The 18,176-nt window shown below is 33.5% G+C and overlaps 1 protein-coding gene across 2 annotated transcripts in view; it reads right to left on the reverse strand.

Annotated features, from left to right (window-relative positions):
* Galt (Galactose-1-phosphate uridylyltransferase) overlaps window positions 1–18,176 on the reverse strand; it is a 50,880-nt gene that overhangs the window by 14,184 nt on the left and 18,520 nt on the right. For both annotated transcript variants that reach the window (XM_089098683.1, XM_089098684.1), the window contains exons 4-5: window positions 8,097–8,325; window positions 1,667–1,883 (exon numbers count right to left, since the gene is read on the reverse strand). In XM_089098683.1, the coding sequence (XP_088954809.1) occupies window positions 1,667–1,883; window positions 8,097–8,325 (446 nt within the window). The remainder of the gene's footprint in view (window positions 1–1,666; window positions 1,884–8,096; window positions 8,326–18,176) is intronic.

Raw genomic sequence — 18,176 nt, forward strand, 5'->3', positions numbered from 1 at the left:
AATTGGAACAAAATTCGAACTTTAGCTGAAAGAGCAAGGTATTGACTAGGGGACGAACCAACTAATAAACGTATTAAAAATATATGAATATAGAAGTTCGTTACGTAAGTTAATTCGTAAGTTACGTATATTTATTACTAATAGAAACGTTCGTAAATAAAATTAAACAAGTTTCGAGAAAGTCATTTAACTAAATAAAAGTAAATTAATATGAAAATTTTGTTTTAATTATTCATGTACAGTGAGCCAAGATCAAAACCTGCATTTATTCAAAAACGTTCAAAAATTAAATAAAAAAAAATAAGTTTTTTAAACTGAAAGTAAGGAGCGACATTAAAACTTAAAACGAACAGAAATTATTCCGTATATGAAAGGAACTGTCCCCTCCTCAACGCCTCACTCTTTACGCTAAAGTTTAACTCTGTCTCACATCTTTATTTTTTAAAACAATAAAAAACTTTAGCGTAAAGAGCGAGGCGTTGAGGAGGGGACAGTCCCTTTCATATACGGAATAATTTCTGTTCGTTTTAAGTTTTAATGTCGCTCCTTACTTTCAGTTTAAAAAACTTGTTTTTTTTATTTAATACTTACTGAAAATGGAAATACCTTCAGTTAGCCTATAATACTTATTTTAAGGGAATAGCCATTTGAAAGAATAGGAGTTTAGAAGCAAGTCAAAATTAAAAATGAAAAAGTGATGACCGTGGTCAAGTGTGGTTGTGCACAGTGGGTGCTCCAAAAGATGCCCGTCTGAATGATCGTATTTTAAACCGTAACCAGTAGAAGAATGTGTTAGAATCTAGATTCCTTGGGCTATAATGAGAGAAAAATTAAGATGGCTAGGACACGTTCTGTCGAAAAAGAATGAATGATTGCCAAAGATCATTCTTGTCAAACAGCAATCTAGGGACAGACAAAAATTGAAAAATACCTGAATGCGTTGGGAGGGAGTCACAAGGAAAGAAAGGGAAATCGAAACTTTTTGAGAGATTGCAAAGAAAGAGGCGTTGAATATATTGAGGAGGAGAAGCGTGCGTAATTATGTTGGTCTCAGGTGGCTTGATGCTGCAGTAAATTGTTAGCAATAGTAGAAGTATCCTTCTGAGTGTCTGGTTTTAATCGTTAGCCAGATTGTTTGGCAGTAAAACCTGAAAGAAAACCCCCGCAAAAAAAGCGAAAAAAACAAGTATTCTGGTTTATTCAGTAAAAAAAAAAAAAAACAGTTATGAAGTACAGCAAAAGTACCGTCAAACATTAGCCTGAAGTCTAGCAGATTATTTTATGGGAAACATTCAGATGAATATGGGATCTTAGGCTGAAGTCTAGCATATTTCTTTATAGGATAAAACAATAAGATGAATATGGATTTAACCACCGTTATTCCTTTATTTCGAAGAATGTACATATATATATATATATATATATATATATATATATATATATATATATATATATATATATATATATATATATATATATATATATAGGTGGGATATAAGATTAACACCCAGCGTGGGTGCTTAGGGGAGGGACTCCTTTCTTATTGTAAAAACGATATTTTATTGCATTGTTTCAAAGACAATATAGGCTATTTGAAATTCAAAAATTACCTGATTGCGTAAAAGAAAATTATCTAACTTATTAGCAAATTAAATATTAAGATTACCATGCCAGCCCATAGAGTATGGAAATGAAGTACAAAAAAGGTTATCATAGCGAGTGGTAAGTTTCTTCATGATGTCTGCCAAACTTATCCTTTCATCCTCAGTCAGGTCGGTTAGTCTTAAAATATGCCTTCGAGGCAGTAACATGGTTTCAAACGGCCATGTTGCCCAGTAAGGAACTAGACAAACCCAGGAGTCATTGACTTCGACTAGTCTTTCCTGAAAAAATTGAAGGTAACTAGGAAGTCGCCTTAGAACTAGACCTATGACTATTGATTGCAGTGGTAATGGTAATGGTGGCACATTTTGTAACTATAACTAAGATGAAAGGAGCAAGTTTCTTTTTATTTTGTTGTTAAATATTTATTGTTAAATATTTTGTTGTTAAATATTTATTGTTAAATATTTTGTTGTTAAATATTTATTGTTAAATATTTTGTTGTTAAATATTTATTGTTAAATATTTTGTTGTTAAATATTTATTGTTAAATATTTTGTTGTTAAATATTTATTGTTAAATATTTTGTTGTTAAATATTTATTGTTAAATATTTTGTTGTTAAATATTTATTGTTAAATATTTTGTTGTTAAATATTTATTGTTAAATATTTTGTTGTTAAATATTTATTGTTAAATATTTTGTTGTTAAATATTTATTGTTAAATATTTTGTTGTTAAATATTTATTGTTAAATATTTTGTTGTTAAATATTTATTGTTAAATATTTTGTTGTTAAATATTTATTGTTAAATATTTTGTTGTTAAATATTTATTGTTAAATATTTTGTTGTTAAATATTTATTGTTAAATATTTTGTTGTTAAATATTTATTGTTAAATATTTTGTTGTTAAATATTTATTGTTAAATATTTTGTTGTTAAATATTTATTGTTAAATATTTTGTTGTTAAATATTTATTGTTAAATATTTTGTTGTTAAATATTTATTGTTAAATATTTTGTTGTTAAATATTTATTGTTAAATATTTTGTTGTTAAATATTTATTGTTAAATATTTTGTTGTTAAATATTTATTGTTAAATATTTTGTTGTTAAATATTTATTGTTAAATATTTTGTTGTTAAATATTTATTGTTAAATATTTTGTTGTTAAATATTTATTGTTAAATATTTTGTTGTTAAATATTTATTGTTAAATATTTTGTTGTTAAATATTTATTGTTAAATATTTTGTTGTTAAATATTTATTGTTAAATATTTTGTTGTTAAATATTTATTGTTAAATATTTTGTTGTTAAATATTTATTGTTAAATATTTTGTTGTTAAATATTTAGATTGGTGGCAGAAATGTAATTCTAACGTCCATAAAACGCTCAATATTATCAAAAACGCTTATTTACAGCTTCCGTTGATTTTGAATTGAAGTTATCAAGTATTTTGCAGTAGGTTGCATCAAGACATGGCTAATTGTAAAAAGAGACAAGCCAAGACAGATAGTCCAAGTAATTGAGAGGCAAATATTTAAATAGCTGGGGCACGGGTAAATGGCGGGAGTAAGTATGACTCTTTTATGGGACACATACTTGTCAGGTCATTTACTGTCAATACGTAATCTTAACCAGTGTTGAGGGGATGATATTTGTCAGCACATTAATACCACAGAAAAATCCAGAATTTATTAGTGAAAAACAGTCGTTCGTAATTCAAAAACTTTTTGTTCCATTTGCTGCCTTAATGTTTTTGACAAAGAACCTACCACATTTAAAAAATGCTGAATAATTTGTCTTTCCTCATATTTCATTTCTTTGTCACTCTAGATTTTTTGCTGAAAAATAAGCATCAGTTGGATCAAATAGAAAAAGAGAGTCCAACTTCCTATAGTTCCGTGGTAAAAATTTTGATATAAACTGATTGGTTCACGTTTGCAACGTACTTTTTATAATTAATAATATTATTCCTTACAAAAGTTTCTAGGCAAAACATTTTTTCCAATTTTTTTTAGTTCCTGTGCAATTAAACCCATTCACTTAAAGCCCAACAAAATGATCACTACACCATGGCATTCCTGTAAGTAATACTAATTGTCATTTTACTGTCATCATAATGCCCATGGTGGATATCGTCATTCGAAGGCCGCAGGCCAAGCACCTCCAAGAAGCAAAGGCAGAAGGCTTGAGGTACCATCTGTTTCGATTGAAGCGAGTAGAAGAATATGAAAAACAGCCAGTACTGCGCATAATTCTCTAGACTCTAGGAAACTACCGCAGCAACCAAAATACATTACAAAGAGAAAAGGGGAATGAAACCAAACAGAAATTTTATACATATATCTTTTTTTATTCAAATCACATCTATTGCAGTAAAATTCTTCCTTGTCATTGTCTTGTCAACTGTCATATTTCAATTCTTGTCAGAAGACAATGTTTCCCTTCCTGCAATTATGCAGGAACAAACACAAAACACACTAGAAATAGAAGGAGAAATTACATCAAAAACTCATGCCTAACTCACCTAACTCTTTATATCACGAAGTACTGCACACAGAAAGTGTGAAAAACTACCCAGTGAAGCCAAAACTATACAGAATATGACCCAAATCAGTGCCGAAACGATAAACTGAATAGCCGAAAAATATGTACAGTAGTACATTTTTTTTAGGTGAGTAGTACATAAAGAGTTAGGTGAGTTAGGCAAGAGTGTTTGATCCAATTACTATTTCTATTTCTAAATTGTTTTGTGTTTTTTTAAATGTACTTTGTGGTTTCCTCACATTGTATAATTTATTTTTCTGAAAAAAGCCTGCAAATTTGAAAATGAAACGTTCTACCTATATTTGTATTTTGTCATTGTCTTGATTGAAATATTTACCCGTTTTTATGCATTTTACGTTTTATTTTTCCTTAGAATTGAAGTTTACTATCAAATTTATCATTCAATATGTTTTTAATAAAAAAGTATTTTAATTTTTTTTGCTAGAAATTTCATTAAAAAAAATTAATTATTGTCACAACATAATGGCATTACCATTGATGAATTAGGTAGAGATTGGTCGCTTGGGCATTTCTTTGAAACTTTCAAAAGATGCTTAAAAACAGACTTATGAACCATTCGACTCGTCAAAGTGGATAGAGTAAACTCAGAAGATGTCTAGTAGTGACTAAATGAAACCTATTAGGAATGAACGTCTAGAGTTCGTCTCAAATTAAAGGCTGTTCATATATATTAAAGACAAATAATTCCAGGAGGTACGGAAGCTCTATATCTGTGTACAACTTATTTATGACGTCATTAAATAGACCGCAAGAGTGCAAGAGACATTTCCACAAAGGTTTCTAACTTGTTTACTAACGTGAATTTGTTATTACCAGCCAACATGTCATATTAATTGCTCAATTTTCATAGCATGGCTTTGCATCTCTCAATCATAGGCAGCGCAATAGCGCTACCTAAGTAAAGAACGATGTTGGCACAATGTATTATTATTTTTTTCTTTTTGGTTCTTGGTCTTAGACCAGGACCCTTCGCATTGAAGGAGTTGTCGTAGAAACTTCTAAAAGGGCTCATTCGATTGGAAATTGGATTGGAATTGGATAAAAAAATATAAAAGTTTTTACTTTTATAACTTTAATAAATCAAATAATATTAACATTTTGATTATTAAATATCAGTATATGTATATTATTCAGTATATCAGTATATGTATATTCAGTTGCTATTCAGTCGCTGACCTGTTAAGACATATTTATTCTTTAAAAAGGATTAAATCCCAGTTTTTGAACAAGTGTGAATAAAAAGGATTATATTCGGAATTCATTAGAGACTAAACTTCATTTTATCCTAAACCCCAAGAATGACTAGGAGAGTATGCATATACTCTCCAGCATATGCCGGCGAAAAGTGCAGTGAGTGACATTCCTGTGATTGAAATTCATCAGACCCAATTTAATGTCAAAAATTGTGACACAAAGAAGTCAGTATGTCAAGATGATATTCCTACTAAGCTAAGTGTGGAATGTGTCAAGTATCTAAGTGTACCTCTAACTGCTATTTTTAACCAATTTTCTGTAGATGGTATTCTTACAGTGGGTTTTAAACAAGATATTATATATCCTATCCCAAAAACTAAGACCCCAAAAGTTCCCTCTGACTTAAGACCAATATCAAAAACCTCCATTTTCTCTTAAATCTTTGAAAGTTTTATTTGCCATTTCCTTTTTGATGATATTCATGATAAAATCAACCCTCATCAGTTTGGCTTGAGGCCGAATCATAGCACCACGCATTGCTTAATTTATCTACTTGACACTATTTTCAAACATCTTGAGCTGTATAGTTCTTACGTTGAGACTGTTTTTTCTGATATTAGCAAAGTCTTCGACAATTTGGATCATCAGACAGTTATAGATAATGCAAGGGCTTTAGGTGCAAGAGATTTTGTTTTACGTATGTTAACTAGCTTTTTGTCTGGCCGTTAGCAATGTGTAGTCCTTCCTAACGGAGATTCACCAGGTTTTTCCTCAATTTCCTGTGGAGTAGCTCAAGGGACTAAGTTAGGTCCTTTAGCATTTTTGATGGTTTTTAATAATGTTGTACCAAGTTTTTACAACTCTTTTAAATTTGCGGATGATTTGACATTACTGAACTTTTGTCAAACATCTAATACTTTGAATGTTACACTCAATTCACTAATTAACAATTTAAAGAATGATCTTGACAATGTTAAACTCAACTTAAGCATACCCAAAAGCAGTTTCATGTTATTTTCTTTTATTTTTAAAATATACCCCCGTATCAATAATTACCTTTGTATACCAAATTTAAATAGGGTTAAACTACTAGGTATGAAGTTGGACAACGACCTTAAATGGAACTCCCACATTTCCCACTTATTTAAGTCAGGTAGTTGTTCTCCTTAAATCTTTCTCCCTTCTCAAACGGTTCTCCATATCAAATCCAAAACCTTAAAATCAATTATTGTTATTATATAAGACCCTGTCTGGAATATGCTTGCCCTGTTTGGCACCCTGGGTTGACCAATGAATAATGTTCTAAAATTGAAAGTATTCAAAAAAGAGCAATAAAAATTATTCTGGGGACGGCCTATACTACATACGATGAAGGTTTGGCTAGACTTGAACTTATTAGATTGGAATCACGACGTCACATCCTTATCCTGAACTTTGGTCAGAAGTGCCCTAGTTCTGACTATCCTCGACATTTTCTTCCGCCTTTTAAAGAAAATCCCCCTACCCTTCCTTATACAAGACTCAATGCTCGTAGAGCTCCGAATACTTATATTGACCTGTATCCCCAAATGTTAACCAAGAGGTACAAAAACTCTTTTGTCCCCTATTTTGTTTCCCATTTTAATAATTGATGTAACTTTTGTTTTATGTTTATCCCCTAACATCTGGTTTATTATTGATTCAATTTTTTGTTTTATGTTTATCCCCTAACATCTCTTTTATTATTGTAATTCTGACGGGCTTATGCTAGCTTTTATGCTATTTTAGCCAATAAATCATATTCTATTCTATTAACTGACAATGCACATTCATTTGTATTTTTTTAGTAAAGTGCAAATTATGTCTTGGCCTTGGGATGACATAGGGGTTTTGGGCCCTACTCATGTTAATTTCTGCTCTTTTTTAGTTTGACTCGGTTATTTATTGCATTTTCTGTTTGTTTTGGGTTTCATTTATTTATCGATGCTGATTTGTGGTAGTTTCATGCTTTGTAGATTTTTTTATTTTATTTTTCCTAATTTTTGGCTTAATGGGGTTCTTTACTTTTCTTTGAAAAACTTATTTTGTGGAAAAAGTTTTTAAAATTAATTTCTGTTCGTTTTATATTGACATAGTCTTTTCAGGGAAAAACAAAATCATTCTTTAAATCTTTTTGTTTTTTTAAAGACTTTATAGTTTGGCCTGCTATTTTCATGCCGTAGAAAAAGTTTCAGCAATTTTTAACAGCATACGCCCTTTTAAAAATTTGGACACAAATAGTAGTGTTTAATTTAGTTACATGCCTCCTCTAGTTGACCTAAAATAGAAAACTTGTTACCATTCTTAAAAAAAATCTGTTAACTTTCTTTGACAGCTTGGTTAAACTTACGCTATTTTGATTTGGATAAATTTTAAGAGCAGAAGTAGCCCTGAAAATTTGAACATAGTACTCTCAGTTTTTCTTTTAGTCGTTCTCAGTCGATTTTATCCATATAATCGATTCTGATTTGTGGTAGTTTCACGCTTGGTAGATTTTTTTATTATTTTTGCTCATTTTTGGTTTAATGGGGTTCTTTACTTTTTTTGAAAAACTTATTTTGTGGAAAAAGTTTTTTTTAATTAATTCAATTTAGTGTTCAGCCCTCGTAGATGTGGCTCTAAGTTTTGAGTAGGTTAAGACGTAAGTCAGTATTACTTACTTAAAGACTAACTTAGGCTATTGTTAGTATAATTTCAAACAGCTTACCTTCTTCTCAAGTTCACGGTTGACATAGTCTATAAGCAAGACAGATTTATACTTCTGCCAGTAGGCTTTTTGGTTTAAATCTTTCAGCTTAGGCTCATTTGGAAAAAAAGATGAAGACCAGATTTGGCAGTGTGGGTGAGGATTTGAGCATCCCATCTGATCTCCCTTGTTTTCAAATATCTGAACCCAAGTAAAATGTTTTCCCAGTTCTTGAAGCTCCTCACACCATCTAAAAGTAGATTAAGAGCAGTGTTTGTAATCCAACTAAATTCATGGTGGGCATGCCATACGTTCAAATTCTGTGAGATAAATGGGTGTAGTCTACCAACCTTACCGCTTTGTACTGACTCCAATACTTTTTTGTATCAAATGGTTCGTGGTAGCGAACCACGAACGTGGTAACTAACGTGGTAAGAAAAAATCGACTCGACCCAACACTAGCTAAAATTCAAAAAAATTGAATTTGGGTAACAATACATACATAAAAAGAATTGGCTTTTTATGCTTATTCCAAATATATAAGATTTATCAAGTTTAATGCTACCCATCGAAAGCTATGCGCCTGAGAAAATTCGCCTGGTTTTCAAAACAGGAGGAACTGTCCCCCAAAAGTCAAGGAATCTTATTTAAAATTACACCTTCGGTTTCAGCGTATCATATAACCCTACTGTTGAGTTTTCAAGCTCCCATCTTAAATAAAATTGATTTTTTTTTTTTTTTTTTTTTTTTTTTTTTTTTTTTTTTTTTTTTTTGGCCAGAACTAAGATCACGGATGCTTGTTTATTTGATTGCTTGTCTTTTTTTATTACAGAGGTAATTCTATAAGACTGGGAGAGGGTCATTTGAATGGAAATTCGAAGTTCTAGTGGCTTTTTTAAGTAACCAAAAAACTGGATGGCAACTAACGACTCTTCCATACCCTTTTTTACCCCAAAGTCACCCGATCAAAATGTTGAGATAGCCATTTTGCTTAGTATAGTTGAAAGGTTCAATATCTAAGTCTTTGGGGATGATATGACTCCACAGAACCCTTGGAGGAAGAACCCCAAGCTATGAAATTTGCCCATTGTTTGCATATAGTATTTGCTATTGGAAAGTATAAGCCTACGGACAATTTACTGGGTATGAATTTTCTAAGGGGAGATTTTTTCATTGGGATGGAAGTTGAATTTTCCAGGGGAAACTTTATACGGAGGGAATTTGCCAGAGTTAATATAGAAAATTCGTTTTATATGTCTTACTTTTTCGTTGACGACCCCATTTTATATGTAGAGATGCTCTTGGGTATTATCCGGGGGAATTTGTCCGTGGAGTTGTAATTCTCAGGGTGACTTTTTTGTGGGAGGGGGAATTTACCGCGGGAGAAACATTACATAGGGGAGCTACCACCAGGAGAAATTCTCCGTCGGGAAATTTTCCGCGGGAGATAAATTTTCCATTGGATGGGTATTTCAAGGAAAAATTTTCCACGCAGAGGGGATTCCACTATGACCAGAAACAGACCAGAAATTGAATAAAAAAAGTCATTTTTCAAATGAAAGTAAGGCAAGGAGTATATTTCAGGTGGAATCGTTCGGAAAAAAAATTATAGGGGGAAGAAATTGCGTACAGATTGTTATGGGTACCCGACTGACTGACCGTATTTCAAACAGTAGGTTGTACAACAAGTATGGTTCAATCCCACTTTTTAGGGCTATATTGAGAGAAAAGTTTTGATGGCTAGGGCACGTTCTACGGATGAAGGATTACTGATTGCCAAAGACTGTTATTTTTGGCCAACCATCTAGGTCTAAACGGAAATCAGATCGTTCTCGGTGCGTGATGTCGTAACGAAATATTTAAGGGACATGAAAACTTCCTCAGAGGGTGCAAAGAGTCAGGCTTTGAATAGATTGGGATGGAGGAGGAGGGTGCGTAGCTGTTTTGGCCACAAGTGGCTTGGTGCTGCGGTGAGTTGTTAGTAGTAGTAGTAGCTGTAGCAATAGTATTTCACAGCGAGGATGAAACTGTCCTTGGGTAATTTCCCAGGGGGGGGGGATTTACGTGAAAGTAAAGATCTGTAGAAAAATTTTTGTGGGAGAGGAATTTCTATGGAGGGGGAGATAAGATTTCCAAGGATTGTTTGAAAAAAAAAAGATCAGAATAAAAAAAAGTTTTTTCTACTGAACGTAAGGAGCAGCATTAAGACTTAAAATGAACAGAAATTATTCCGTATATGAGGGGTGTTCCCCCCACCTCTATACCTGCTTTTTACAAACAAATTTGACCTTTTGTCTCAATTCTGTAAGAACGATTCCTGAAACACAAGAGTCATTTAATTAGAATCAGAACCTTTATTTAAAGTACTAAAAGACTTTAGAATGAAGAGGGGTAATTGGGAGGGAGCAGTCCTCCTTATATAAGGAATAATTTCTGTTTAGGGGGCTGCCCCAAGCTCCATACCCCACTCTTTACGATAAAATCTTCTTCAACTGGAAAAAGCCCTGTTTTGCCCCAGACACATTTGAGTGTCCTACCAACACACATTGTCTATTCCCTAAATACATAGATAAAGCATCCATATAACCTATACAAACAAAATCTCTTTTTTTCTTTTCTTTTTTTTAAATGATGGATGCAAAAGAGAATAGAAAATAGCATGTTCACAATTGTCAACTGCTAGTTGACGATTGTCAACTGAAATAGTCCATCAAAATTGTCAACCGTGTGACTGTTGGGCCGCTTAGATATAAACCATAGTTAAAACGCGTCCACCAGGCAACCACACTCACATTTACTGTAGGATTAGAAGTTGACTGAGAAGAAATTTTGAAGCTAATACAGTAAGTAACTGCCATCAACTAACAATGCCTGTGGCTAAAAAAAAAATCGTCAAAACCATATTAGAAATCAGAGAGAAACAGAAGAACTGATAATAAAAAAAAAATTGGTACTTATGCATTGTATGTTATACACGAAAGAAGTTAAGTTTGGTTAATGCTAATGAAATAAAATAAAATAGAATGCAATTATAAGAGTTTAGAAACAAATGTGGGCTATATATTTACACATTAGTGGGGGGGGGGGTAAAGCATAGCATATATTAAACACGTAACCTAACCTAACCTAGGTGCCTTTTTCTTCCCTAAACCCCACGGAAACAATAGTTTAAATATTGTAAACGCAACGAGAAACCACGCTTTGTGAACCATTTCTCTATTGCAAAGACCCGTTTGACTGGTTTTCTTTACTGTTTCCCGATACAGTGTATAGCGGTGTGTAAGATATACTGCATATGTACCAAAATTTTACACAAAAGTTACGACTGGCTGCTGGCTTCAAAGCCGTACCCAGGATTTTTTTTTCGGAGGGGGTTTTACTCAAAAAATTTTCTCGGGGGGGGGGGGAGGTAGGGTTACACAAAAAAAATGCATACAAAATTTGTTTATATCCATTGTTGTTACGGTTGGGTGTGTTGTCATTGAAGTCTTAGCCTATGTGAAGCCATTAGTTACAAAACCTATTAAGTTTAAAAATGATGGACTAATGAAGGTCAGTGTCGAGGTATATTAGGTCCGCCATACGTTTGGTATGTTGTCATTTAAGTCATAGCCTATGTGAAGCCATAGGTTATTAAAGATGGAATCAAATTTTAAAGTTGGGGTAATAGCAACACTAAAAACAACTTCGTTTTGATATTTTGAATGACAGTTTCAGAAATTTTGAACTGGATTTGTAACAGCATTTAGAATTCATATCCCAGGAGTAAGAAACATGAAATTAGATATTATTGAATTTATTTACCTAGGCAAAAAGCATGGGATGCATAGACAGGGATTTTGGCTCATAATGAATAAGGAACCTTCTAAGCTTTGCTTAGGCTGGGGAGGTGTTAACAATTCTAGCTACTCATTTTTACGATTAAAATTACAAGGTATTACTCATAGTAGTGTGGGCCCCAGTTGAACCGACTGATACAGATAATGGTGACTCGGAGGATTTTCGCGTATAGTTACAAGAACAAATAGACAGAGATAATTTCTTAAACCACATTGGCCTGTCATAATATAAGAAAAGGAAACGATCAAAAATGGGGTTTTTAAGGCCAAACGAAAATACTGTTTAGTTGGAAATTTTTATGGTTGTTAAGGACTTGGTTTTAATTCTTGTAATTTTTGGCTTTTATTGAATTTTATTCATCTTTTGATTTTTTGTTTTTTCATTGGTTTTTTGGTGTCTTTTCACATTGACTTTCCACGTTTTTTTTTTTATTCGGCACTTTTCTTGAATACATTGTTTCGTTTCGCGCTGAAGAAGAGAGGCAGTTGTTCCCTCTAAATATTCGATTTGTTTGTTTATTCAGTATTCTCTTTTGGCCTAAAAACCCCAGTTTTGATCGTTTCCTTTTCTTATACAAATAGACAGGATCTAATTTAAAAATATGTAATTTTATCATAGCATACTAATGCCCAGGATTATGGAAACAGGCATAGATGGTATCCCAACCCATGCAAATTTGATATGGGAAAGGAAAATAATAACGATTATAGACTTCTGTAATTTTGTAGGCGTATGAATCTTGTTCTAAACAACAGAGTATTTGATCATAAGAGGGCCCATAAGTTAACACGGTGCTTATATAATGGTAAGACGGCCAAACCTATTGATTAAGCTATTGTAAATTGAAATTTGGTTTGGATTGATACAAGATACGGTACTAGGTTATACAGGAGTTGTGCTATTGGCGTTAAAACTAAATATTATCGTCTAGTAATATTTAGAGTCAATCTAGCGTGGAAATTTGTGAAGAGTGATTATATACTAGGAAATTATGACATTATTAGACTCACGAATGAGAATTTTAGAGATATTTTCCAAAAATACTTGAAACTGGACAGTCTAAAATTTGACAATGTAGGAGATGGACGCAACAAACATAAAAAAATAGTTTGGGAAGTAGCAGATGGTATCTTAGGGATGAAAGTTAGAAACAGAGCTTGGAATATTAGATAAAAACAATTTAAGGTTGGTAGAAAAGAGAAGGGTTTGTATAAGAATTATTTGAGTGATACATCATATGATAATAAGAGGAATGTAAGGAAATAGAGAAAAAATTAAAATATGAATTAAAAAGTTCTGAAGTGGAAGCCTTAGACATAATTGCATAGGATCTGGAAGATGCAGCCAAACAACATAGTAGTAACAGATTGCATTGGTATGTAAAAAAATTGAAAGGGGATAGGCAATCTGTACTTGTCCCCGTTAAAAGTAGGCATGGGGAATCAATCGATGATAAGGAAAGTGCTAAAGAGAGATAGGAAGAAAGTAAGAATGGGCAAGAAGGTACTGATATTACATAATTTATGCATGTTTTTTGGTCTGTTATTTGATGTTTTTTCATGGTTCTGTTCTGTTTGATGTTTTTGGTCATGGTTATATTGTTGTTTGATGGTTATTTGATGTCTTTTCCTGTTCTGTTTGTTGATAGTTGATGATTTGATGGGTTTTTTTCATGTTCTGCTCTGTTTGATGATGTTTCTGTTCTGTTTGTTGATGGTTATATGGTTATTACGTGGTTTCTATTCTGTTTGTTGATGGTTGTTTGATGATCATGAGTGTCGGTCAATTTATTTGTTGTTTTCTTGGATGTAGACATAAGTCCAACAACAATTGCTGGATTATCAATTCTAACGGGAACAGGATCACGTGTCTCTTTCTAGGCCAATCAGGTGATGTTTCTAAATGTATTGATCCACCAACAGGACAGGATCACGTGTCTCTTTCTAGGTCAATCAGGGAGTTACGTAAGTTTTCACTTACATCACCATTCACCCTTGAGATTTTGTTTATAATGGACAGGCGTTGAGGTTAAATTATCGTACACTCTCAAGACATCATGGAGAGAACATCAGATATTGTTAACATGGAAGTTTTAGCTACATCGATTAATAATGTGAGTTCATAAAATCATTTTTTGTAGTCCCCCTTCAACATATTCAAATTCAGGATATACCCCCCCCCCCAATACAAAAAAATCTCCACTATGCGATGTTTATGGTCGTTAGAAAGCGTGAAATACGCTCATTTTTACCATGTAACCCCCCCGTTAATGATTTTAAATCTTTCATTGGAAATAATTCCTTTTTCGACAAATATATACAATTTTTATGCTTTCTATATCCTAGCTAAAAGTGACAACTGAAATCCGTCAACTCTTAGATATTAATATACTGATCCCCCTATGACATTAAGCCGCTAACCTGACTTAAACATTTCCGTAAAGATTTAAACAGGGGTAATTATTGGCAATGGTCAAATACACATCCGGCATGCCAATTCTCGTGAATTTGCACTTAAGCATTATATTGGTTTCACAAAAAAGATGCTTTTTTTGGTCAAATTAAAGACATGTTTTTCTACAGTAAATCCTTTGAATTGCTAGGGGTGCGGGTGTTAGTTATGATAAATAGTCTCATATAGACTTTGTTTTCCATTTTGAGTACTCAGTGTTTATATGGGGGGGTTAAGAAAAAGATACATACCTATCATGAGAAGGTTTATTGAAGCGCGGGTCCTTTTAAATGATATAAATTGATACATCCTTTTACCCTAGAGGACCCCATAATGTGTAAATATATGCGTTGTGTCTCTAGACTTGTATTTAATTTTTTTTTCTAAATTCTCAAGATAGGAGTTCTATATTTTTCGGGTAGATTTCCAACATGGAGTATATTAAATTTTTTCTCGAAATGGTACAAATAGAAGCTACTGACTGTCGCGGTATATTTCTCGCAAATTTTACTTTTTGCTTCGCTGAAAAAGGGGGGGGGGAGGGGCTTTTTTTGGACAATGGCAGATGCTTTCTAGACATAATTATGCCTTACAATAAATTCTGTAGAAGAGGGGTACTAATTTTTCTTTTGTAAAACGGGAATCGTTATTTTATCAAAATTTTTTATTCTTTTTAAGGACGATTCTGACAAATGCCCTCCTCCTCCTGAAAAGAGAGCTAGGGTTAATGATAAAACCCCTGCGAAGTTGTCAATTGTGTAATATGGCCTCTGGCCGAGGCCCTCCAGACAAGCGATGCCTGGACAAGATCCATACCATCGACCTGCCACGCTGCCTACCCAAGTCCAATCCAAACAGGCTCCGATACAACCTGTTAGAAAATTAAAGAGAGAGTGGATGGCTGCTCATAACGTCACTGATGCACAAGATCGTGAGGTCGCCCCCTATCAAGCATTGCCAGGCCGCTCACGACAAATGCAAGGTGAGAATGATATGGTCCCTACAGCTTTCAAAATGCTTGCTGTAGACCTAAATGTAAGTTTCTTTATTATTTCTCGCTAAAGATTTTTTCTCGCAAAGGAAATATAACGTACTCCTTATGAACTATCTAATTATCGAATCATGTCAAGTGCATGTATTCAGCCTGCTGAGATCTCTTGAATTAGTTTAGCGAAGCCAAAAAAAGGCACAATATTCCGGTCATAATTTCCAATAGTAAGTAGCAAAATCTTTTGCGATATTGTTTCTCAAGTAAAAACTGCTTTATTAACGAACGGTTCACCTTGCCTCTACAGATATCATAAAAACAACTTTCTATCAGAATGAGTTGCATATCATGACAGGAGATGGCCTGAAAGGGATAGGCTATCCATTTCAAACCAAGTAAAGACCCCATTTTTTTCCAAAGCAGATAATGAGTATTAATATGATTTTTTTTTTGGGGGGGGGGGGGGTTGTCTGAACAAAATCAAAACCTACTATGAGCATGTATATTTTCCAAAGGGAGACATAGTGATATCTCAAGGGCGGCTTACATTATTAAGATAAACCCTTCAGGGAAAGTTGTGGTAGATTTTGAACTAGACAGAAGGCAATATTTGCATAGTATCAATATTACCACTACAATTACTGTAACTAATGACGCTAAGGGTATTGAGGTAAAACTTTTAGGGAATGTATAGGGGGAGCTTCATTTAAACGAAAATACTATGTCCATACAGATAGTGATACTGCTTCTGCTACTACTAACTGTGTTTTTAAGCAATTGTAAATAATAATCCAATTTTAAAAATAGGGTGTTTTAGACACTTTGAAAATAAGCTATTTTCTTTTATAGACTGAATTGGTTCCATATTTTCTGTCCCCCCCCCCTCATCAGCTGAAGAAGAAACAAATCAAGAAATCATTGAAGGGAAATGGATTTTCATGACATTCAGAACAATGAAACATCAACTATCAACGATAACGAATGGCATGGTATCGTTACCTCTGTTGAAATACACTATGATATTGATAATTTATTAACTAATTATATCAATATAGATAATAGCAGAGTTGAGCAAGGAATGTAGCTAGTGCAGAGGGTGACTTGCCATTGCTAAGTCCAAATACATCGCAAATTTATATGATTTTACCAATGAGTTAACTGAGAACCCTCCCCCCACTGATTTAATAGGCATAGTTCCAGTTCAAACAAATGAAATGACTTCGATAAATTCTCGCAGCCCTATTGTTGAAAAAAGTATGTGTGGGGGGGGGGATAATATACAAGAGGGGGAGGGTAACAATATACAATTTACAATACAACCAGAATTATATCAAATAAATTCGATATTAAATACAATAGTCGTTTATATTGCAACCTTTGGAAATCCCTTTAATTCACTTCTGGGGGGGAATTTTATATTTGACCCTATAGATATTGTTCATGTATATGTAAAAAAAATCGCTTTTATGCAGTGGATAGACCACATTATTATGCATCTGGAAAATTATAATGAGAACGGGAGTGGTTCCGTAGTTTTATTTATTGAAAATTTAAGCGTTAATATTTGCAAATTAAAAAAAAAGATTTTATTTTAAGAGGAGGGGGTGTTGAGAGGGCTACAGTTTTAAAATATAATCCCGATTTAGAAGGATGTAAGGGCGTTCAACGAATCTGTTTTGAAACAGGTCAAAATTGTTTCATGTACAATTTCCTCATATCAGCATTCGAATTTTTAGTATGTGACGCTTCAAAGAAAAATTTGGAATACTGGGCTGTACATGGGAAGCAAGGGTCTGATTTTCCCCCTGCAGATTTCTCTTGTTTAGAGGGAATATTTCCAGTAACGCTAAGATCATTTGATATTTTTGAAAGGGCTAATGCGCATTTAAATATCGGCGTTACTGTGACCCAATGTGAAACTGAATTTGAGGATGGAGCACGTTGTAAAAAAAGGGGGTGTTGTTACCAGTAAGAGGCCCGTCAATTGAATTGGTGAAGCACTGGGTTTGGTTGTTGTATGCACCACATAATGAACCCAATGCAATTGTCCATTTTAACCCAATTACAGATATCAGTAGACTTCTAGGGGAGGGTAAGAATAAGGGGACATGTTTCTACTGTCCAACATGCCTGTCTAGATTTCATAGTGATTTAAAGTTACAGAATCACACAAAGCATTGCAGGCGTCATGGTTATCAATCAGTGGAAACATTTTCGGGTGACAGGGCCATTTTAAGATTAAAAAATTTTAAAAATACGCTCCTGCAAAGCAATAAGATTGCTTTGAATTGTGAAGCTAGGATAGTGGATGTGAATGATCCTCGATTTCCGAGTCGAATCAAAGAACATCAAGCTTTTGCGGTTTCCTTTGTCTACGCACAAAGAGACAACTCTAACACAATGCAGTTGTTAGAAATAGTCGAAACATTGAATGAGAATGAGTGCATGATCAAGGCATTGACTAAATTAATTGTCACTGCAAATGGAGCTATTTCTAGTTTGAGAAGTACTCATTACCCGATGTTGCTGTTCGCAGAGGATCGTCTGGCGATTAAAAATCAAAAAATATGCTGGGTTTTTAAGGAGGAATTTGAAGCGGGGACTACGGGGAAAGGGACGAGGGGGGAAGGGAAAGTCAGGGATCATAATCACTTGTGGCAGGAAATATCATCAGGGGGTAGTAATTTTCGTGGTGTAGAACATCAATCATGCAATGTGAATGTAAGCCAGTATTTTTTCATACCGGTTTTCATTCAAGATTCACATTACGATTTAAAATTTATTTTACCAGCTTTGGCACGTTTGCACAGGGAGGGAGGGGG

This window comes from Artemia sp. Qi Xiang Cuo, chromosome 13 (genome assembly GCF_049724085.1).
Source record: "Artemia sp. Qi Xiang Cuo chromosome 13, ASM4972408v1, whole genome shotgun sequence".
Taxonomy (NCBI): Eukaryota; Metazoa; Arthropoda; class Branchiopoda; order Anostraca; family Artemiidae; genus Artemia; species Artemia sp. Qi Xiang Cuo.